This window comes from Paralichthys olivaceus, chromosome 2, assembly GCF_024713975.1.
Source record: "Paralichthys olivaceus isolate ysfri-2021 chromosome 2, ASM2471397v2, whole genome shotgun sequence".
NCBI lineage: Eukaryota > Metazoa > Chordata > Actinopteri > Pleuronectiformes > Paralichthyidae > Paralichthys > Paralichthys olivaceus.
In genome coordinates this window covers 19,900,254-19,924,206 of record NC_091094.1, presented here as the reverse complement: position 1 = coordinate 19,924,206, position 23,953 = coordinate 19,900,254, and the positions used below count along the sequence as shown (strand labels likewise).

The 23,953-nt window shown below is 40.2% G+C and overlaps 3 protein-coding genes across 21 annotated transcripts in view; 1 reads left to right on the top strand and 2 right to left on the bottom strand.

The window, feature by feature from the left end:
* Window positions 1-11,115, bottom strand: part of cast (calpastatin) — a 208,286-nt gene extending 197,171 nt beyond the window's left edge. For 2 of the 4 annotated variants that reach the window (XM_069510596.1, XM_069510672.1), the window contains exon 1: window positions 11,099-11,115. The gene's annotated coding sequence lies outside the window, so the exon portion shown is untranslated. The remainder of the gene's footprint in view (window positions 1-11,098) is intronic. The other 2 variants (XM_069510733.1, XM_069510768.1) reach the window with 1 other exon arrangement.
* Window positions 181-14,934, top strand: kiaa1328 (KIAA1328 ortholog). Its single transcript, XM_020086365.2, has 12 exons — window positions 181-302; window positions 765-800; window positions 899-1,152; window positions 1,335-1,435; window positions 1,577-1,692; window positions 7,301-7,425; window positions 8,386-8,738; window positions 8,977-9,195; window positions 9,403-9,498; window positions 9,885-9,985; window positions 10,214-10,316; window positions 14,552-14,934. Exons 1-12 carry the CDS (start codon window positions 248-250, stop codon window positions 14,778-14,780), a joined length of 1,788 nt encoding a protein of 595 aa, XP_019941924.2. The 5' UTR covers window positions 181-247; the 3' UTR covers window positions 14,781-14,934.
* Window positions 14,935-19,944: 5,010 nt separating this feature from the next.
* celf4 (CUGBP, Elav-like family member 4) overlaps window positions 19,945-23,953 on the bottom strand; it is an 82,417-nt gene continuing 78,408 nt past the window's right edge. For all 16 annotated transcript variants that reach the window (XM_069510858.1, XM_069510841.1, XM_069510807.1 and 13 more), the window contains 2 exons: window positions 22,170-22,364; window positions 19,945-20,082 (listed from right to left, as the gene is read on the bottom strand). In XM_069510858.1, coding sequence (XP_069366959.1) covers window positions 22,237-22,364 — 128 coding nt within the window. In that variant the 3' untranslated portion in view covers window positions 19,945-20,082; window positions 22,170-22,236. The remainder of the gene's footprint in view (window positions 20,083-22,169; window positions 22,365-23,953) is intronic.

Sequence of the window (23,953 nt, the reverse complement as noted above, 5' to 3'; positions counted from 1 at the left end):
CTCTTTTTAACCAATCATCAGCATCACTATCGTAATAGCCAATCAGAGTCAGCGTAGGGGCGGGTCTTTACGCGCCTCGGATGGGGAAACAAGTCGGGTTTGACACATAACTGACAGGTGTCTGAGCCAATGGAAAGTCGCCTCTCTGCAGCAGAACCAATTGGCTCTTAAGTTGAAGCGGGGAGGCGGGGCCGGGCTTCCTTAGCAACGCGCTTGGCTCTCAGGGAGTGGTGGCGGTTGATTCAACATGGCGGCAAGAGCAACAAGAAGTGGAAGTTCGGGAATATTTTGGATGAATGACGGTATATTAACTTTTACTTAACTCCCTTAACTTTCTTACGCAGTGCACATTCGTACATATCCCACGAAGAGAGGTAAAGCTAAGTCTCACAGAAATAACCTCTGTGTCAATGCGTGTTTGTTATTTCTGAGGAAGCGAGAGCTCGTTAGCTACGTGGAGTTAAGCTAATTTATTATTAGACTTTATCGCTGCCTATGCTATATTGGAACTCCGTGGGAATAGTATCAACTCTTGTCATTACCCTGAGATCTCATCATGCTGCTGAGCTGTAACACAAAGGCCACGTGTAGTAAAGCTAGTGTTCTGTATTTGTTTTCTTCTTGTGACTGTAGAAGAAGAGTTATCTGAGTAGTATCTCAGAGTAGGAAACGATCAATCTTACAGTTAGGGTGAGAAAGTACATGCATTGCCAAGTTTAATCAAAGTTGACTACATGTTAATATGAGTGTCTTGTCTTCTTCAGTATCAGATGACGAGCAACCATTGGCTTTTGTTCCTGGTGAGTCTCAGTAACATTGTTTTAGCACTGTCTGATGATTTGCATGTATTTTTACCTCATGGGATCCTCTACTTCTGTTTGCCCATCAACTGTCTCAGGAGTGGATGGAGGAGTGATCACTCGGACCCCTTTCAGCCTGGGACCAGAAAGCACCAGTTCATTCAGTAGAGGGGGCACAAAGATGCGGGTTGCAGTGAGACGTAGCTCTGGTGGCAAGAGTGATGTTACTTTAAAGAGAAGTAGCAAAAAACAGGGCCACTTACAAAGTGATCGCTCTGGGGGTGATACTCAGGAAAAAGTGTCAGGCCACACACCATCCCTGGCATCTGATGCTTTTCTCCCCCCACCACAGGTAAACCTTCTTGTATAGTTTTTTTGTCCTCTGTCCTGTGTATGTAGGATCAAATGTTTGAATATATGGAGGGAGACATTTAGATAATCTGATTAACGAGGGAGTGCGTTGAAGCTGAATATGAATGAATATCATCATTAGTTTGTGTTAATGTCTTCTTACACCTGTGAATCATTTTTTAGGTTATTTCTGTGACCAACAGAGGAAGCAGCCAGGTCTGCCTGAAGGACCTCTGTTCTGAAGATAAGCGTCGAATTGCAAACCTCATCGAAGAACTAGCCAGGTAGCCAACAATTTATCACACTGAACTCTGAGATAGTGTTGAGGTTGATATAGATGCATAATGAAACAATTTAAAGTGACACCAGATTGTCTAATTTTCCACTGCAGTGTCCTTAATGACTGTTTGTGTCCTGTTCTCCAGAGTGAGCGAGGAGAAAGAAGAGTCAGTGCAGCGTCTGAAAGATGAGCAGGAACATTTTGAACAAAAAATCCAACAACTGGAGCAACAGAACGTGGTCATTGCACAGGAGAGGGAGAGTATCCTTTTAAAATAACTAAACAAACAGAAACTCAACAGTGAGTTGACAGTAATGGGTAAGATGATTTGTTATATTTATATTGTTTTTTTATGAAACAATACTGCATTGGATATTCATTTGCAAGTTGCAGACTGGTTCAAAGTAGAGCAGTGAACTAATGCAGTTCTGTTGAGCCACAGGGGTTGAAAACACTTACTTTGTTTGATTAACCTAATTGTCTGGTGCGTTGATTGTTATTCAGTTAACTGTAGTGTCTGTACTACTGACTAATCTAAACTGTGGTCAACTGAGAAAACCAGGCATCTCTTGAGAATTCCAGGGTGTGATGGTTCTATCGCTATGGAAGATGTTTATATAACGTTTGATAATGCTACCTGATAAGATAAGAGATAAGATAACTTCACCCTAAAAGGAGGAACCAAAAAGATCATACACTGTATATAAAAACCATGGGTGGCTGTGCTTGGAAGATGTTCTTACAGTTCCACAAATGTTTTGCTGCTGGCTACATGGTTCTAGTGCTGAATGAGCTATTCCACAGGGTAGTCTGCAGGGGGCAGTGTTGTCTTAAGTAAAGCTATTTACAGTCTTGGGCTGAAACTATTCAATCTGACACAAAAGGCAGAGAAATGGAGCAGATGCATTTAAATTTATTTGTGCTTTTGCAGTTGTCTTTTGTGAGTGGTTGTAGCTTATCTGTTGTTGTGTACAGAATCAATTTCATGGTTGGAGACATAGCTCAAACCTTCTAAATCAACTCATCGTCATCCAGAGACAAAGTTTGATATATCCTGAGAGGATGACAGTGTTTCATTTCATCATATGGTTTTGTATCTCTCTGGGAATGTTGCATTTTAACTGAATGATATTTTTTCAGTTCCTCCTTTCAAAGTGAAATGAAAGTTATCACCAATTTATTGATTATTTCGTAAAAGATTTGACACAAGAGTTATAGTAATAGTATGCTTTTTATTGCAGCCCGCAACCTACTGTCTTCTTAACAATTCCGCTCAGGTCACACCATATCATGGCCAGCAGTCAATTTAGGTTAAAAACACTGCGAAATATGAAGAGTAATTGACATGGCTGGTAAATTGCACGATTGGCAATGGCGGCGGGGAAAATTAGGAAAGCACAACTCAATTAAGGGCACTTTGGCTCGGAGACTTGGCATTTACACCAAACTTCTAAACTCCATTAAAAAGGTATTTGAGAGGAAAAAGTGTTGGGATCCAAACACCTCCGGGGGATAACGTAGTCTTTTAAAGTGCATGCAAGAGTCATGAAGGCTCTTCTCAGGCAGAGGGGTCCGGCACTTCTCTGAAAGGTTAAGGAGACACCAAAGGCAAACACACTGAATTGGTCTTGTCAAGTCTAATTCCATTACGCCCCAGCTTATCTTATCTACCCAAGATTCAGGGTTGTCAGGGATATAAAGAATGTATGGCTATACTTTAGCCCCGAGCCATCTAGGATGAGAGGGAAAAAGCACCCTTGATATTTGGGGTGTTCAGCTGACATTTGGAAGCGACTGGCACACAAGACTGAAAATTGAGTTTCACAAAGGAAGGTTGCCTTTTGTACTTCAAGGCATGTTGGCATGGGCAGAAGTCAAGGTGGCGTTCCTAACGCTGTGCACCATTCTCCGTGCTGTATCCAGAACAAGGCACAGCAGATGCTGCGGCTAATGCAATTTATTGCATTGATATAATTGGAGGGAATCCTGAGGCGATAGAGAGGGGAATAAAAGCCCTGTTAGGGTATGTCATTGAAAAGTGCTACATGTTGTGATAGAGGATTGCCAGCGTTAAATCCCTTTATAACCTCCCAGGTTTCGGCTGGATGGCATTTACGATTTGGAAATCTGGTTCCATCAAGTGTGCTTTTTGTTTTAAACGTACATTAGAAGATTGCCTCTGGAAAATTCTAGCACTTTAGTTTTTTTCAACAAATTAAGCTTCTATTATTCCTTGATATCAACTCTGAGTGTTGTGTATCTTACCTTATTGCAGGAATGAGTTATGTGTTTAAAGCTGTGAGCTGTGCAAGATGCACTTCATTTATTGCAGGTGTTAAAAACAAATTAAACCCAGTTCTAATCTGTTTCTTCCCTTCAAAGCTCTACCTTCTGACTAGTGTTTGCACAGATAAGATGCATGGTAGATGCCATGGGTTTAACCTTTTTGAATTAAGAACTTTTTTGTGAGCCTTCCAGTATATTGAGCTGAATATCAGGGAAGTTTTTGAAAATATAAAAATTCACTGAGCTGCTGCCATTTGAAGCTGAAGTTTAGTTGTGAAGGTAAATGTCATTTATTCATGGAATGGGTGTTTTCTATTGTTGACTGACACTGCTTAACTGCTTAAATGAATGCAATCAAATCTAAGTGAAACTATTGTCAGCTTAATGTGGAATAAATAATACATAATGCATTCAATCTCTCATAAAATAATCAAAATTGAAAGGAGTTGGTGTTGGCACACCTTTTACTATGTATTGTGTGGATTCTTGGCTTTGTGAATTGTTGGCTTGTGCATGGAATATGTCAACTTGCAGCTGACATATTCTATACACACACACACACGATAATTTATACAAATGTCATGTCTCCCCATTCTCCCCGACACCACTTACTTTGTGACAACTCGCATTACATTTTAGTTGTGATCATAACAATGAAGACGGCTGAGAATGTCTCTGATGAGAATGGTTTTCTGTACGTTTGCTCTTGGAATTTTAAAGCCGTTTCCAAAATAATTGTTCGCTGACATGTGGAGTTATTTATTGCTTTATTGTGTGACTTGCACTCGTGTCTTTTCTCCTGATTCAGTCATATTGAAGCAGTTATGTAAACTGTCGTCTTCCATTAATTCCCCGTCATTGCCTCCTTACACACACATTCATACACATCAGTCTCCTCCCGTTTCCCCTCACACTCCTGCTCGGGCTCAATCTGTTTGGCACACTGTGCTAAAACAGGCTTTAAAATATTCCCCCCTCCTGTGCAAATTTGTTCCACCTTGAAGTGGATTTCATTATTTCATTTGAGCCTCAGCCTGACAGGGAAGTGAATCATTTTGACAGGCCCCGTCTGAAGCCTCTTCAACCCGAGCCCTTGATTCTGAGTATTTTTGGAGCAGGGGGGAGGAGTAACTCATTGTTGGCACTTTGCAGCTCTGATGTAAAGTAGGGGCTTGCCGAGTGCTTGGCCCCATTGGCTGACATCCAAGGCTATGGAGGAAGCATGTTTAGTGTAGCGACGGGCAGGGAGGTGCAATCTTATCAGTGTTCCTCCACTCGGTTCAGATTACCTAGCTTTCGCTGTCCAGGGACCTGTCAACACATTAACACACGTTACCTTTATTACGGTGTTAGCTCACTATGATGCTGCAGTCCTGTTGGTAGTATAGACTTTATCCTACCATACCCACTTGGTATTTGGACTTTGTATATTAGCATATAATACTACATTTATGTCTAGAACTTTGTTTAGGTTTGAATAATCACATGGAAATGTTGTTTTATGCGACTCTGGTAAAATATGAGCAGCATACATTTTGCAACTTGACACACAGCCCTCTATCTTAGATTGAAGTGAGGTGTAGCCGTATAAACATATTCAGTATCTCCCCTTCAAGACCCTTATTCATGCTGCATAAACAGACCTCCTAGCACTGGTTTACACGGTGTGATGTCCTTGTGATGTCCTTAAGCTTTCCATATAGACCTACTTCCATGGACATTATCAGTGCAGCGGTAGAGGAGCCTTAGTTTGACGGCAGGTTCAATCAAAGTGTTTTCTCACATTTTCCCAATGTTTATGAAAGCCGCTGCATTGCATTTCACTGCTGCTGTCTGGTCGCCAATTCAAAGTCGTCCCCGGCTCTCTTCTCTTTCCCTCTGTTTCATTTCCACAGCCTGATTGAAGTCTCCTAACATCCAAAGTGTTTTCTTATGAAGTGTTCCGCCAACTGTTCCTTCAATAAGACTCCACTTTGAACTTTGATTTTTCTCTTTAAAATAGGGGAATGATTTTTTTTTTTTCAAACGGATGCAGAGAAACTCATCAGCTTGGGGAGCAGGGCCACCATCATAAAAAGATATGGCCTGGAGGAACACACTTTATGGTCAGCTTTGGTGGGAGAGTGTGTACTACTTGCTTTATTGGAGTGTTTTTGTGTGGGTTGTTGTTTGAGTGCAGGTGGGGGGGAACTCACATTCTTGTTTTTGTTTGTGTGTGTTCTAGAAAGTTAGTCAGACTGAGGTGGATTATTGGACGTGTGCGAGTGTGTCTGTGTGTAGTCTCTCCATTCTCTCGCTCATTATCTTTGTATGTGCTGGTGTGGTGTGGTGCTGCCACTGTCATTAGTGGGCTCCTGAGGCGCAGCAGTAGTTCCGCTCCAGATTAGTTTTCTTGTGTCTGCCAGCTCTGTGTCTGGCAGATAGCCTGGCACGGCACGGCACTGCCCAGCTCAGCTCAACGCAGCTTGGCCCGACCCAGATGGTGAAAGCTCTGTGCCACAACAACAACTTTGATTTTGCTGGCTTCTTCTTCTTCTCCATTTTCAACTTTGCTGTTCTCTCTACTTTTCTCGTCCAATGTGTAATCGATTGCAGAACAAGCGTTTAATTCAGATTGTCATTGTTTTTTAATTTAAACTGCATAAGAGAGATTTTTCCTCGCCAAAAAGGTGGTTGTGCAAAAGGTTACATTCTCAGTTGATGCTTTTCATCCCTACTTTATGAAACAATTTCCCATTTCATCAAAAATATTTAACCCAGCTTTGGTTTGGTGTACTTTTCATTTAATCAATAGGTATTTTTATGCCTGAGACTAAAGTTTCTATTCTTTGTTATTGAATGAGGTTGTTAGCAGAGTAGACAAAGTACAAATACATTTAACTGTATTAGCGTAGATCTTTTTTAAGTATCTGGACTTTACAGTACAGTACAGTATTTATTTTTATATTTACTTTTTACTTTACCTGCTCCATTTTTAAACAAATATCTCTACTTTCTAATCCTCACATTTCCAAAACAGACAAGTTACTTGTGTTTTAATGCAACTGAGGGAAATTATGTAATATATATTATATTTTTATTTGGAATCATCGAGTGCCAACTTCCCATCAAGACTGATTTCAAACTAAATGGACAGTAATACAGAAAAGACAATTCCTTGTCGTAAAGCTATCCGTGCATATTACGCAAACTATACATAATATGGCGTAAAAGCTTTATCAAGACGAAACAGACAAGAGAGGGAGACTCTAACGCTGAACAGAGGTGCCAAGGTGTAACAACATGTAAAATTGCTAATAATGTCGACAACTTCTCGATGATGAAGCAGAGCAACAAAACATTTCCAATCCATGACCTTATTTGAATTAAGATTCACATTTCCAACTGGAGTATTTTTCATGCTCACAAATGTTCTGCTTTGACCCATGTTCTTATTTTTTTAAATTATATTTGAAGTAACTGTGGTTTATGTTAATTAATGCGACATGAGCTTTGTTGTAAGTGTCAGTAACTTTGCTTCATTAAAGAACGTGTGTACCTCTACTAATTCTGGTTGTTAGTTACTTAACCTTTGGTCATCCAGGCCTGCAGCAGCAGTACAGAGAGTGCCAGGAGCTGCTCGGTCTCTATCAAAAATACCTTTCTCAGCAACAAACGAAGCTCAACGAGTCCATCGCCCAGCTCAGCCAGGCACCAGCCCACAACAAGGTACTGTATGGTTAAGGCTGAGTGTATAGTATGTTTTAGCTCATGCACATGCAGTGGAAGATGTGTAGTAAAGATGATGTGCTCATATCATCAGAGAACTCCCCTGCCTGCCATCCATCAGGCATTCAGGCTCAGGAACATCCATATGTAACAGCATATTGTTCCATTGCCAAGTGCCATAATAATGCATAACAAATCACTATAGAAATCAACTTAAGTCACTGGTTTGGTATTACTGCGGCGTAGTGAAAACTCTGTCAAGGTGACACTTTGAAAGTGAAGACGCCTCTTTGGCTTCAGCCTCTGTAAGAATAGATGCTTTGGCCAACCTCGTCGTCCCGCGGTGGCTCTTGAGTAATGTGTGTTTCCCTGCTCTCTGACCCTCAGCAAATTAGTCACAGTCTCTTTCCCAGTCGACTATGGGATGGGCTTTCCTCCTCATAATGCTCCTAACCTTGTCTTACCTGCCATTATGCTCACTTGAAAACAGTCGTCTTAAGCTCATATCTAATGTCTAGTTCACACTTTTGAAGGATGATTTGCATTTATGCTGCTATAAAGTCCAACAACACGTCTATACAAAGTGTGCGGTGAAAGCAGCATGTTGGCAGTGCTCGGAGCCCAACACAGAATCATTGTAGCATTTAAAAAAAAAAAAGAAAAGAAAATCTAACCTTAAAAGAATCTTCAAGTCACAGTAAACCACATTAAGTGCAAGTGATATGTGAACAGCTCTTGCAAACACACAGGAAAAGCTTTTACTGCACATGGCAACATGAGTAAATTAGGTTCGTAAGTGACTTCTAATTCAGTGCTGGTAAATTTTGCTGTGTTGCCCAGAGCTACATTAGGGTTTTATTGAGCAGTCTAATGTTTTTTGGTTGAAATACTTCATACATTTTTCAGAGGCTTCCTGAGTTGGCTAAAATGAATTTGTTGTCCTCTTTATTCTCCATCCAGGTGCTCAGCAGTGAAAGCAAAGCTAATGGCTCACTCTTTGATGGCTCGTACCTCGGCCTCGCTGCTGCCCAAGCACGACAGCCTCAAGTGCACAGGAGTGGGAATAGAGGTAGAGGAGCAGCACAGACATCGAGCAACCCTGCCTCCCTTTCCTGTGCGAATGAGCTCTGTCCAAATGATGGGCCAATCAATATGCGCAGGCTTCACAAAAAGGAGTGCAGCGCGCCACACGTGGAGTCCTGCTGCAGATATGAGCGCTGCATAGCCAGTGGTCAAGACAGTGGCTATGGAACACAGCAACGGAGAAGTGATAATAGCTCTAGTCTACACAATTGCCAACATGATTGTGAAAGGTAGAGTAATACTCTATGGCTCCATTCATACTACTGGTAGAAAAAAATTGGAATTTGCATTGGCTACCAGGGTTCTAAGATGAATAACGTTGCAGTATGGATGTAGCCTATGTTGTCATTATCACCCCACATGATTTACATTAATTACTCCAGTTTTAACCAAATTTTGCACTTTATCGAGATATATATTGAAAGAATCTTGGTATGTAAAGCAATTAAGATTTGTATTTACTCACAGGCTGCATAATGGGACTGCTTTGGGCTCAGACACCAAAGAAGCCCTGACCAGGCCTCTGCTGGGTCATGAGGACTGGGAGGAAAAGAGGCACCAGCTGCTGCTACAGAAAATGCAGTTGGAGATAGAGAGAGAGAAGCTGCAGGCACGGCTGGAGGAGCAGGAAGAGAGGCTCAACAGACAGAGTCAGCAGCTCCAACAGTCGCGTCTCGATTACAGCAGGTAGAATTAATGTGGCAACACTGGTAGCTAACACAAGTTTATTGTTCTAGTCCTTGGTTGTTAGATATGATAGTTACCTCTTGGACAGGAGCAACTTCTCCTCCATGTTGGGTTTTCTCCTTTTCCTTGTCCTTCTTCAGTCTTTGACATTGTAGACTGGTGGAACCTGGCCTTTCTCTTTTTATTCTCCTCCTTTATTCTTGTTAGGTTTCAACAAGCTGCTCAAGCTGAGCTCAGCAGCTCAAACACTGGGACTGGAGATCCACAGCTGGAGGGTCCCTCCCGCCAAGATTTACCCTCCAGGTAAACAGAGTAGACAGGAAGACAGACAGACCAACTGCAACTACCTTTTTCAAATACTGTTTCTCACACATTGATATAACTAAAATCTTATGGGTAATTCTGATAAATGTCATGTCATTAGTTTAAAGACACATTTTTGCTCCTCAGTGAAGGTTGTGGTTTGTAGTATACCTTCTCTACATGCTTGCACAATGCATACAAAATATATTGATATGTATAAATATATATATATTTGTTATATTGCTATTGATGAAAATAAATATTGCAATAATTATTGTAAGCTTTTCATTGTTCAGCCCTACCTTTTACAGATCAAATTCATACATATGCACTGACTCAAGTCGCACATGAAAGCCATTTTAATATGTTGTGTGCATGGCATGCAGTGTGCGTGGAGATGGAGAGGTACATCCTGCCGAACAGAAGCTGCATGAAAAATGCTCACAACCGACACCTGCTCCTGTAGATAATGGTGTACAAACACATGGTGAGTTGTAATCTTGTATTCTCAGTTAATCAGAGTTATGTGCTTAATGGTCTACACACAGAGGAACATCTCAGCTCAAAACATCAAGTCTGTTGACAATTAGATTTTCTTCTGTGTAAATTTGAGTACTTCGATATGAATGCAAAAATTTGGCAATGTGCACCAACGGGGCAATCCTTGAAACTGTCTTGCTGCTCTTGCTTCAAATGAAACTCTTTTGTCTTGCAGAGCCCCCAGAGTCGTCCAGAAGGGACATGGCCACTACAAAGTTCCCTGCAAGCCAGAGTAAGCCCACATCAGTCTCTGCCATCCATAAGACCCCTGAGGCCAGGTAACCAATCTACACTCAACATCAGTGATGCATTTAATACATATTTACCATTCATTCTATTTACATATTTTATATATTAATTACATTGGATAAACAGAGTGACTAACAAACATTGAAACATTATTTAATTAAAAAATATTAGTTAATTAACTCCTTAAGGCCATAACTGAAGTTCTCAAAATACCAGACATATTTACAACACAATATGATATAAGTTTTGATATAAAGTTTGAATATTGAAGGTTTTCCTGGGTTTTGCAGTCGCTGCAGTGTTAGAAGCTATGACTTTCCTTAGTCTAGCTAACTTTTCGAGCTGTGAGAAGCTAAATGAAGCTTTTTACTGGTCGAGCTAGCGCTGTGGCCAGCCTGTCAGGTGACATGCTGCGTTCCATTAGTCGGCCTAGCAGGAACCGTGCAGCTGGTGTAATTGAACAGACTTCTGGATGCACACACTGCCCTCCCTTCTCTCTCTCTGCGACAGTAATGAGACAGAAAAAGCAAGGGTGAGGGAGAGATGTTAAATGTGTGTTTGGGGGTGAGTGAGGGGTAAGGGAATTGGATAAAGTGAGAAATAGGAAGCAAGGAAAGTTAGAGCAGGTTGAGATGGATAGAAATGGAAATGGTGAGAAAGACATAAGCAGGGAGAGGGGGGTTCTGAGGACAGGAATGAATAACTGAGTGCAAGCATCAGACTTTCCTAAAAAGGAAAGAACATTCATTACCTTTTTTTTCTTACACCCAGTACACGGAAAGGTAATTAACCTGACTGTGTGTCGTCTTACCGTGTGTGTGTGTGTGTCTGCATTCCCCTGCATCTGTGTTTCAACTTCTAAGTTGCTTTGGAATTGTAAATGCTAAAAAAATCTGAGGCTGAGAAGCTATTTGTAACCATGATAATGCCGAACTTTTAAAAATGAATATTCCCAAGGTCGAGCTAATATTTTCTTTTCTTGTGGTGGTTGAGAAGCAACATAGTAACTGTTATGACAACCTCTTTGTTCTAAACTGTACTTCTTTCAAAACTGCTCAAAGTTTACAGGGCAAAGTCCAAGTTTAACTGTGTGCTCTGGCAGATACCAATAAATTCCAGCAGGGGACCCTGGGTTTCAGGTCTTTTTGAAATCCATTAAAACCTAAGCCAAAGCCTATTAAATCGTTGCACTCCTAGCGATACACTGTTGTTTTTTACTGCCAGTAATGAGAAGATCTGTCTAATATATACTTTTGTGTTTCTTCATGTGTATCTCTTCAGATAGTTGTAATCCTTTGGTGATTCACTGATTTGGATTAGACATGCTGTTACTACAATATTTTGTGGTTCATCTTTTTTAATCAATTTAGCAGAAAGTACTTTTCTTTTTACACAGCTTGTTCAAGAAATTATTTTTTACTTTGATTCTGCCTGACTAATCAGTATAAAAGGTAGGAGCATGGAACTAGGGGGTGTTGTTCTCTTGGCAGTGGAGGGGTTGTGAGGAAGACTGGCTGAATGTATGGGTGTAAAAAGGACGGTCACATTGATGGGGCCAACCCCAGTGCTTCTGTGTTACCCATCATGCCTTTGAATTCTGAAATGCTGGTGTTCCAGCTGTGTTACGGCTTGTTTGGTTCTGAATGTCGATGCTTTGTGTTGTGTAGAGAAATGTACTACATGCTATTTTGATTGCTCTCAGTTTCATCAACAGTACATTAACATTAACCTGGTAATGCAAATGAAGTTAAGCAGCTTCCTTTGGTATCGAATAGTTTTTCTTGCTGTAAGATTTGTCATGTTACCTGAATCCTTGACTGCAACACACACGTGCCCCTTATAATGGTCTAATGTTAACCAATTCAATCTTGATATTGAAATGTGAAACGAAGCTGGGGTTAACATTAAGTGACCTTCCTAATCCTTTCATGAATCCCATTGCTAGTTAGTAATGAGACAGTTCCAGTGCCCCCCGCCCATCTCATCTCCATCCTTCCTGCCATTGCCCGCCTGCTATTGATTGGTTGGGAAATTGACATGCGGAATATACACACTGGCCATTATAGGTTTTTCATCTTACTGTTTGGACTGCAAATGAAAAGGTGGTTGTGGGGCGCAGGCTAAGATGCTATCTCTAATGGAAGAGAGGAGCCAAATATGCAGGGAAAGTTACGAGTGGGAAGAAGAAGTGGTGGATTATTATGTGGCCTTGCAGAGTTAGAGAAAAATACTTACTGTACTGGTGCATTGGGAGAAAGAAGCCCAAAGGTTTTTATTTGAAGCCCTTTAAAAGTATTCAAAGGCAGAATGCTTAATAATTGTTTTGGAGTAGTTGTGATAAGACTTTTTTAAATTCATACGGGATCATAGTTCAGTTTGTGATTGAAGCGTCTGTGCAGTATCAATAAAATACTGTTAAAATCCACAGTCTGTAGTCAGGGTTTCTCCCTGAGGCTACTTACAGTTCCAGTGTGGGGCACAGAAGATTTAAGAAGTTAACAGTACTTAAATATTGGTGATGTAGTGTCTCTAGATACTCTCAAAATGACCCAACCTCCCAGTTTTCTTTTACAGTGTCAGAATCTTGTGTTTACGCTACTGTTGTTCCTGCAGTTTCTGGTCGCATGTGGCAGTAAAAGAGATGTGCCAGGATTCTCCGGAGGGACATTAATATCGAGCAGCAATTCACAACTTTACGCCAAGAAATGAAGTTCACTGCAGCAATGTATACCCTGAAAAATCCATTGGCATTCTCTCTAGCCCTCATGCAATCTCTGTGTCCCCCTTCCTCCTCCCCACCCCACCCACTCCCATTCTTGCCCAAACTGTACCCCCCTCCCCGCGCGATCGCTCTCCCCTTGTTATAGATTGTGACCGCCCGGTAAGTGATGCATTATTCATTACCAACATGTCGTTTGTTGATGGATGGCTGTTTGAGAGCCCTGTCCGTTAAATAAATCAACAAATAAAAATGCAAATTCTCACATTTCGAGAGACGGAACCCAGCCAAAGTCCCTCCTCCATATTCTCTTCCTGCCATCGTCTCTATCCACAAAGCTTCTCTCGCTCCCAGTCTTTCTCTTACAGGCAGGACATACACTCTGGCTCATGCTCGCTCGCCCTCTTTCTCTCTCTCTCTCTCTCTCTCTCTCTCTCTCTCTCTCTCTATCCCCTTTGCTTTTGACAGGCAGGAGACCAAATGAGGAAGACAGATTTACTTACTTTAGCTTCAGTCTCTTTTTATCTGTTATCATCCTCTTCCAACTTCGCCCTCATTAAATTTCTCCCTCTCACGCTCAAACATATGCATACATTACTTCATGTTTCTCAAGCCGAATAAAGCATTTTAAAGCTTCTCAGCCGCTGCTTTGTGCCGCTTCCTCCGATCAATGTAAGAACATGACATATCAAGGTCTGTAGTTACGTGTGGGGGAACACAAATGTGCCTGTTTGGAAGTTGCACCCTTGTGTCTGCTGCCTGCTGACCACCTACATGCATATCAACAAGTACAAGCCAAAGATCTCCCTTACCTGGGTGAGCTGCGCAATGCAAATCGATGCAGCTTTAAACGAGCAGAGAATTATGTTAGCAACATCGGTGGAGCGTGCTTTAAAGAATTCATGTTTTGTATCTAGAATGGCCGTTGTCGACTGTGTATACACTGAATAATTTATCAGCCAGCCAGACTGAGGGATTGAATCTCTATTAGCTTAATCTCCCCCGTTTTGGTTTATTTATTTCACTGCACATTCCCTCATTTCTATTCCAGAGCAGAAAGCACCGGGTTCTCTTCCTCTTTTTCTCTTGCACCTGCAAGAAACTGTTTTTCTGCTGGGACGCCCCAGCGGTTTTGAGTTGTTAAGGCTGCTTGTTAAGGTTCAGTAGGTACTTCGACAACAAAGATTTTGTTAACATTTTGAAGAGAGATTTTCTTTTCTATTGTCTGTGTTAACAAGTGAAAGGTGAATGACAAATATTTTAGAACAAGCGTTGATCTTTAAGGAGACTTAAGCCTTGTGCATGTCTGTTAGACCTGCCCTTACTCACTTTAAAGTGGAAGGTAGTGTAACTGGCGGTCTGTGTGCTTTTCTTACAATGAAACGGCACAAGGATGCTCATTTGCAACGTCGCCTGTTAACAGGGCTCCACTGCATTCTGTATTAAAGCCTATGCCAACTTAACCATGAAAATAAGCTGAAGTCACATAGGGGGGTGGAGATAAAATGAATCAAGCAACAAAAACAGCTTTTTTTATTCTTTCAGGTTGGATTTTTCTCTGGTTGAGTTATTGGATATCTTTAGTCCGGTCTCTGCCCCTGAGCACAACAAGCCGTCCACTCGAAGGACCAAAATCTCCCAACATATTCCAACATCTGCTACCCCTAAACCAATGGGCAGAACCCTGCTTACCCCTGCTAGACCTCATCCACAAAGTACCCAGCAGGACCTGGAGGAAAGCCAAATACTGGAGGATATTTTCTTCATTTACTGACAAAGAAGAAAATGTACAAAGGACAAGATTCCAGTCACCTGACATTTGCCCGTTTGATATTAACTTTTCCAATCACGTTCGAAATCAGAATGATCAAGAATGACCTTGTGTTATGTTGTAATTTTCAATAAAAATAAACAATTATTTATTAAGAGGTTATGCTCTTGGTCTTTAATTTGAAATCTTCACTTTCTGCCGCAGGATAACTGTTTACCACTGAGCTATGTGATTGTCTGAAGACCTTGAAAGCATAAATGCTAAATGATCCTCATGTGTTTTGTCAATCTTACTAAAATGTATTATGCATAGTGTTATAGAGATTCACCACTAGCATCCAGCCACTGGTTTCATCACCCATCTTCCTGCTGAAATCATATATTTATGATGTAACCTATCGATGACAGACATTACCCTCAAAGGGGACACTTTTTTTTCCACAGTGAAACATGAGCGATCTTGTATTGATAAGTTTCTATCAGTAATTATGACACGACACAGGGCACTTTATTCTAGACTGTGCTTTATTATTGGGCTAAGCTGAGACGCATCATTCATTTAAAATTACAAAAAAAGAGTCCAGGGGACCAGAGAATGGTGCAGTCTGGAGAGACGGGGGCGGGAGCCTAAAGCGCACTGCCCAATCAGAAGCTTAGCTCGTCAGGACCCTGGCAAAGCTTAATAAGCAACATTCATTTCCCCACCCTCCATATGTGCTGAAATTGGGAAACAGATTTCCAGAATACTTTGAAAACCGTATGAAGTAAGATGTGATTTCTAGCACTACTGAGCTTTAGAAATAAAACCACTGATAACAGCACTGAAAGAAATGATAGTATAACTCTTTTTGTTGACATAGTGCTGTTTTCATTGAATTTTGCTCTCGGTAGAACACATCAGTTGAACAAGATCAGAGCTCTGTTGACCCATACACAGCATAATGGGAAAATAAGGAGGAGGGGTGTAAAGTTTTAGAAACCGAAACCGACATTTTAAGCAAGCAGTTAATCTGAGATTAAAGATAAATCACAGATGGCTCGTTACAAATTAGCAGCAATTTATAGTGACTTCAAGGAATGTGCATTGTTGAGTACGTATCTGATTGAGCAGTTGTTTTAACAGGGAGTGTTGTATCAAAGAGGAACCTCAAGTTGGCATCTTTTTTTTTCAAACGATCTTTTAACAAAGATATTTTTAGAACAGAGTAACGTGAGTTGATAATTACAAATATACATAAGGCTTTAGTTTTGTACTGCATCGTTGTGAATAGTTAATCAGCATCAGACAGATGTAAAATCAGTCTTTGAGGTTGTTGAAATCAGAATTAGCCACTTCTTGAAGTTGTAACATGATGTAGTGATACTGCAGGTGAAATAGTAGAGCTCAGATCTTGAGTCAAACAGCACAAATAAATAAATAAATACATAAATGCACAAATAAATAAACACACAAATAAATAAATAAATGACTAAAATCTGTCTTTGACATCACTTGGTCAATTGGAGCTTTTTTTTTTCCCTCTGTCATCAAAGAAGTGCTGAAGGCATGGTCCTGCACACAGGAACAATGATCATCTGTGGACCACAACAGTGGCCCATGCATGTCATATAAAAACTATTTGGTCACGTACCAACTCATAAAAAAATAATGCCATGAAAGCATGCATATCATCTCAGACAAGAAATAAATATCTAAACAAATCAATAAATGAATAGAACCCATCAAAGTATTTTTTTTTATAAAATAGGTCAATGTGTGTCTAAGCTCTAACTGAGGTCAATGCTCTCCCTGACTGTATTCTGGATAAATGCCTTGGTCAGGTCCTACAGTTTGTACCGTATCCTAGTGACTTGTTTTTTTTTGTACCTGGTTTTAATGAGCATTATCATGTTTTCATTCATATATTTTTTTTTAAGTATTTAAAGTACTTTATCCAGTCCTTGTAGATAGAAGTAAAAGTCCTATAAAATATGCAAACCTATGTACAGAGGAAAACAGAGCAAAAAAAGAAACAATTTACAGTATATTCATCGGTTTATGTATATATTTATATATATATATTTATACTCAAACTTCTGCTCTGTTTCTTGTTGTTTTTGAACCACTATTCTTTGTTTTTACTTTTCCAGTGTAAACTTGCAGCTCAAAGTTGGAGCAAATGGAGATGAGGTGCTTGACATTCTATTTCTCGTTGTTGTTCTTCTTACCCCCTTTTTTTCTTATTTCACCCGACATGGGAAACGTGGGCTCGGTTTGGCGAAAGACGTGAGTGATTGCTCAAACAAACCATTAGAAAAGCAGAGACCGTGTCGACACATTTTTCAATTTTCTCAGCAGCGGGGGGCAGTCAGAGAGGGCACACAGTGTGGCGATCAGGGATACCAGACATATGACATTTAGTTTCAGTTGTTATTGTTAACTCAAATACAGCTCAGGTGGATGTACAATATGCTTTGTACTAACCCACCATGGATTCTGTGAGAGCGAAAGAAAACGAAGATTGTGATGGTCAACTGGCTGGCACGACAGGCCATGCTCACAGCATTGTTATGTGGCACACACAAACAGAGGCCTCCGGGGATGTGATTGTGGCGTCTTTTACCCTCACTGGATTTGGAAGGTAAATGTTAAATTATGCAATCTGCTAAAAAGGTTAGACACAGACACCAGGGAAATGGCATAATGAGCAGTTTACAGGAAAACTAGTAACAGCACCCAACAGGAAGCATTGTCTTCTAAAGTGTCATATAGCCTTATAAATATTCATATGTATAAATATTCATTGAGTAATCTCCACCAGCTGTATATTTGTTGAACGCGAGTTCCAATAAATCCAAGTCTGTTGACCTTGCAGGTACGTAGTTGGTGTACCATTTTTGTCGACTACTATGAGAAACTACACTAAAACAATATGAAACCAGCCTCTGATACAACAGTTGTAATGAATGACTCACTTTTCACACTTATTGCTTCATTCTTCAGTTTCATTATGCTTTTGTGTTTGTATTTAATTGTATGAGGACATATGACATTAGGCAATATAACATCTGCTAAAGACAATATGCTTCCTGTCAAGTTCTACCAACAGAGATCCACACATTTACTGCTGGATGAAAAAGAACATAGAACCTTCTCCCTTGCCCTGTGGGAAGCCAGCTCTGCAGTCATAACATATTCATCAATATTACATCACCGTCATAACCATTAAAATGAGCGAATGTCAGGTCCAGTAAGCTCGATCACTACTTTCATCAAGCCATGTCAATCGCAACCTTCACCTTTAGCCTAGTTTTGACTCCAGCCAGTGGAACAGCAGATTGTTAGCACCTGTGCTCACAGGTTCCCTAATGCCCGCTTTTATCTGACATTTATATGCATGAGTCCCAAAAGTATTTTTTCCCCAAAGACAGCAATGAACCAACAGTGGTCAGGTGGTTTGTTATATAGGACATGCACTGCAGCTCTCTACATGGCTGAGAAATGATATGGATCTGGCTGTAGTTTTGACATCATAATAGCGCGTTGGCTGCTTGCAGTAGTGTGTTTGTTTGTGTTTCTTTTTTTTTCTTTGTTTTCTGAGAGCACAGTGCTTGATGGCAGATTCTGCAGGTGACAAGGCACACCTTGACATGGTGACAGCCCATACGCTACATGCACTTTACTGAATGCAAAAGAGAGCAAAGGGTTGTGAGACGTATTTGTTTTGGTTCAAGTTTCAAAGAGAAGTTTGTGTGAGCTTGTGTGTGTGTGTGTGTGTGTGTGTGTGAAAGCGCAAAAGATATGTTTGGAATAGAGTCGAAGATAATTGTCCTTTTCCTCTAAAATCATTTAGCCTGATTCTCTTAAAGCCTGCTACTTAGATGTGGCTTTTTGCATTTTCAGATAATATTTACACCATACGTGTACTTTTCACACATGTATCTTTTATCAATATATTGTGTGTCAGCATATAGGTAATCAGAGATAGGAATGCCTGCAGTTTTGGGAGCTGCCAGATTTGCGATTCTTCCCAAGCAGAGCAATGTTTCAAACTCCAGCTAAAATCTACAAAAAATTACAGCTCAACATAGTCAGTAGCCGCTCTATATACAGACACACATATATAAAATATGTGCATATAAATACATATATTTGTGATTAATATCTATTTATCCATATATATTGTATATATGAATGCATTTGCTTGAATGCTTGTTATACATATATATGTACTGCAAATATAAACAAGTTCCTATATTTCAAACGCTTCTGATGTTATTCTATCTATGAGGTTAGGATGTCAAGTTAAAAAAGATAAGGCTGTGATACGGAGCAGCCCCTCCCATGCACTCGCCATCCCTCCCGAGACAAAATGAGAAGAGAAAAAAATAAACATTTTGAGTAATTGTAAACTAGCGAAGTGAGAGACCCCATTTGGTCATCGGAAATAGTTTTGCCTGTATTCAAAAAGCATATCAGCAATATATATGTATATATACAAGTGTTGTATATATTCGAAATGTACACTTCTTTTAAGTGCAACCGCTCAACCAGTTAACACTGACTGAAAGAGATGCAGTGGTCCGAGTATATTAGAGCTACAAGTCCTCAGCAATAAAAATGTTTGGTCTTTTGGTCCCTAAAACAACTAAGGAATGACAGGTAAGACTCCCTAGAGACCGTTGCTATGGCTCTCCTTGGCAACGGTGTCCCCTGGAAACGGACAGGCACTCCGAGCTAAAGATGGCCATCCCAAATCGAAGCCAATTTGTGTCCTGAAAAATATCACATTCCCTACTTAACTTCTGTCTCTGGGAATTAGTCCCTTCTTGTTTCAAGCCTTATAAATTGGTCTTCAAAAGTCAATTTCCCCAAACTCAAACCATCTTACAGAAAGATCTCCTACGGCAATCCTCTATTCAGTTTTTAAAAAGTTTGTTTTGTTCTTGTTGGACTTTTGACATCCATATTCCCATTAAATGTTCAGCGGGGTTGGTCATTGTAAGTAGATTTGATATAGTTTCTTTTACTTCTTATCCCTTTGTTCAAGTAAAAGTTGTTTGTGGTCCAGAAAAGGTAGCTGTCATTCAAGCAGGGTTTTGTGGGGAAAGAGTGTGTATATGTGTGCAGAAGAAAAAGGTCCTGGGGGTAACCAGGCTGGTACAAATTCTGAGTTCCAAAGTTTTAGTACATCCAAAAAGGAGGTGTCCTTGACTTGGTCATCACTCTCTCTCTCTCCTCTGTTTCTGAAGCAGCCTCAGTGGTCCAGATGTTGAGTTTGCACTCGGGTAGCAAGAAGTCAACATATGATTCAGCTCAACAAAACCTGGGAAGAAAAGAAGAATTAGGAATTGAGTGATATAAAGGAAAAGGTTTAGTGTTGCTTGTAAACAGCTGTCAGTCCCTCGGATCGTCATCACTTTGTTGACATATAATTTTGCACGGACATTCATGGTCCCCAGGGGATGAATCCTACTGATGTTAGGTAACCCACAACTTTTGCCTCATGCCACCATAAGCTTAAATCTGCAACTTTTAATCGAATATCTAAGGGAGTTTTGAATCAATTTCCCTCAAATTTGTTTGATATTTAAGAATATTCAAGGTACTCAGAAGACAAATCCTAATCCTAATGACTCTGGTTCTCCCAGACAACACAAAGACTGGGTCAGAAGTTGGACTTATCTTGTGAGATATCCCAACAGATACTGCTTAGGGACCAAGGTTTTGTGATTCCCAGAGGATTAATCCTAATAACTTGATAGATACCCTGACCTTTCCTTTGATGCCACTTGAAACATTTTTATGTTCAAGTGAGATGTTGTAAAAACGATTGGACAGATTGTCCTGATCTTGGAACATTCATTTATGTTCCCTCAGGGTGAATTGTAAAAATATGTCAAATAACACATGTAACACTGCTATGCAACATTCCCATCAGACATTGTGTTTTGTGGTGTTCGTGGCTGCAGCTGCTAAGTTTTTGGTTGCTACATTTTCACTAAAGTATGTTTAAAGGAGAATCTCTGTTAAGTAATTTGAAGAGATCCTTTATTCTATGGCAGAAGGAGCAGGGTAACATACTTACAAGATGCCTGTCTTTTTGCAGGTATTCACTATTATAAGTATCACTAGTATAAGCGATATATAACATAGTATGTATTAGAATTGATCAACAAAGATCATTTTGCGGAGAGCATCAGTTTCATATCCATTTGAATTAAATAGTTTAATTCCATTTTTAAAATGATGAATGGATTTTAATCAAGACAAATCTTGACCCCTCTGCGAAATTAGAATTAAAGCGGCAAGTCTGCTTTCTGTATATGGAGCCATCAGTCTGATAACTCTTAATAAGACAGTAATACTCTTTATGGATATAATAATAGTAATACAAGGATGGCGGTATATGCTTGTTTGTCAGTTGTAATTTCAAACAATGCAATAACTGTCAATCTCAGGCGAGAAGAAAAAGAATCAAAAAGGCATTTTCCAAGACATCATGCTGAAAATGTTTTGATATATCAAAAGCAATGGGGCTACGTATTTTGTGACACATTCATATGAGATTGCACTATTCTTCCTGCAGTGATTTGCCTCAGGACACTGTCTGGTATGGTTCAGTTAGTTTGTGAGTGGGTGATAAGTTGCCCTTGAATGAAGTCATCAGTGGTGAATGAACGATGCAGCCTAAACTCTCCATCACACAGATGAAGGGAGGAGACAAAGAGGAACGGCACAATTACCCGCCTGAGGGGTAATAAATGCTTCTCCCTCAGAAGCAATTCCTTCCCTGTGCAACACACTGAACCACTTCCTGATTATCTTTTACCTACAGGCTGCATACAGGGTCACCTACTGTAAAGCTGTTCTACAAATAGAGGAGGCCGCATGTCAGGAAATGCTGTACAGTTTTGAACGATTGGGACTAGAAGTAAAGCAGAGACATTTCAAATTTTTGGTGGAGGGTATAGATTTTCACAACACATAATGTCTCATGCACACACAGCAAGTTTAACTTTAATATCTTGTGTTTTTATGTTGCTTCATTTCTAGTTCCATTGAGATAACTGGTATCGCTTAACAGGACACTACAATAAATCTTATACAATAATGAGTCATACTGACGTGGGTGGAATTACTTGAACTATGAGCTCAGGGGTGAAACTTCATCACTATTCTTTACAAGTACTTTGCAGATGATCAGCTAGTTATTGGGCAGCTGCAAATGTTTTATGACATTTATAAAAGGTTACTGAAACCACATCAGGCAGCACCATAAGTCGACTTGCCATTTGAGCATTTGTCAATATAACATTGCATTTGTTATGGATGCACTGGCTTGGTTAATCACCTATAAAACCGAAGCGACAGCTAAACGTTTTTCCAGAAACATCGAGCTTGATGTCTGACCTGTTTTTCCCTGTGTGCGACGGCTGCCCCAGGCCACCAGGATGGCGGTGGCTGGCTGGGGCGGGGGCTAGTAGGGGCGGTTGGCGTCCTTTGGCCTCTTCAGCTGCACCTTGAGCCTTTTCATGCCGATCTGGAAGCCGTTCATTGACTGGATGGCAGCTTGGGCACTACCTGGGTTGTCGAAGCTCACAAACCCTGGGGGAAAGGCCAAAAAGGAGAGAGCAAGAGGGATAAGTTTAGTTGAAGTGGCAAGGACAGTTTAGGGTTACAAAAAAATGAGTCATGAGGATGAAGCAGTCTTTTAACATGAATGTATAAAACTTTACAACAAGAATGAAATCCTCTCATACGTATATACAAATAAAAACAATGAACATCAAATGTTTTCTCACAAAAAAATGCAGTGCGAGTTACAAGCGTTAATATAACAAAAATCATATTTGTATTCATAAAAACAATATCACAACAACAGTAGCTTCACAATATAAACAGAGCATGCAGCAAATAATCACAACATGAACTTGGTAATGGGAAAAACCAAAACATCAACATGGTTGTGCTGTTTTTTTGAGTTTCGGTTTTTAATTCCCACTTGAAAGGGAAAAAGCATCAAATCACAAATTAAAACCAGCATTTCAAAATTGCAACATGAATAATACAACACGAATGTTGAGTTGTATTAATGAGCAAAAGCTACTTTGCAAATGGGTTGCACCTGACGGACTCTCCATTGAATACTCTCCACAATCCATTTATAATTTTCCACATAATTATATGTTCGGCTAAACTGTGCTGTCACCGAACAAAGTGAGACAGCAGTTCTTTATCTCCAGTATTCTTAACATGCAGTGCTTTGAGACAAAGGTAGAGATGAAGAGTATTTGTATTATAAACCATGTCATAAAGAGCACAATGACAAACATGACTGTGCAAATATGACATTAAAACAGATTCATTTCACAATACACAGTGCAGCCATTTTATGTTGCAGCTTTATTCTAAGATTACATTTATTATTTTCCCTCATCTGTCACACTCAATCCACCATAATGACAAAGTGAAAACAGAATTTTGAATCAAAATTTACTATAAAGGAAATAGATAAAACATTGACATATGTATTCAGACCCTTTACTATGACCCTTGAGATTTTTTTTCCCATTATCTTGATTGCCATAGAAATGTTTCTATACTTTGGTGTAAATTCAGTTGGTTTGGATTTGGAAGAGGCACACATCTGCCTATAGGGTCTCACAGCTCATAATGCACATCACGAAGAGTTCGAAGGAAGTGCCTGCAGAGTTCAGAGACAGGATAGGCAAGGCACAGATCTGGGGAAGTGCTGCAAAAAATGTCTGCTGCATTCAAGGTTCCCCAGAGTCCCAGTGATCGCCATGATTCCAAATGGAAGAAGACTATTTCTAGAACGGACCACCCAGCCAAACTGAGCAAACAGGGGATAAGGGTCTTGAACCTGATGGTCACTCTGGTTGAGCTCCACAGATCTTGCTCGGAGATGCGAGAATCTTCCAGGACAACCATCAATGTAGCACCTCACTGATCTGGGCTTAATGGCAAAATGGACGAAAATCACTTCTCAGTGAAAGACACATAAAATAACTTTCAAGACTAAGAAACAAGATTCTCTCGCCTGTTGAAACAGAGGTTGAACTGTTTGACCTCAATTCTAAGTGTCATGTCGGGAGGAAACCAGGCACCGCTCATCACCTGCCCAACACCAGCCCAACACCAGCCCAAAGGTGAACCATGGTGTTTGCAGAATC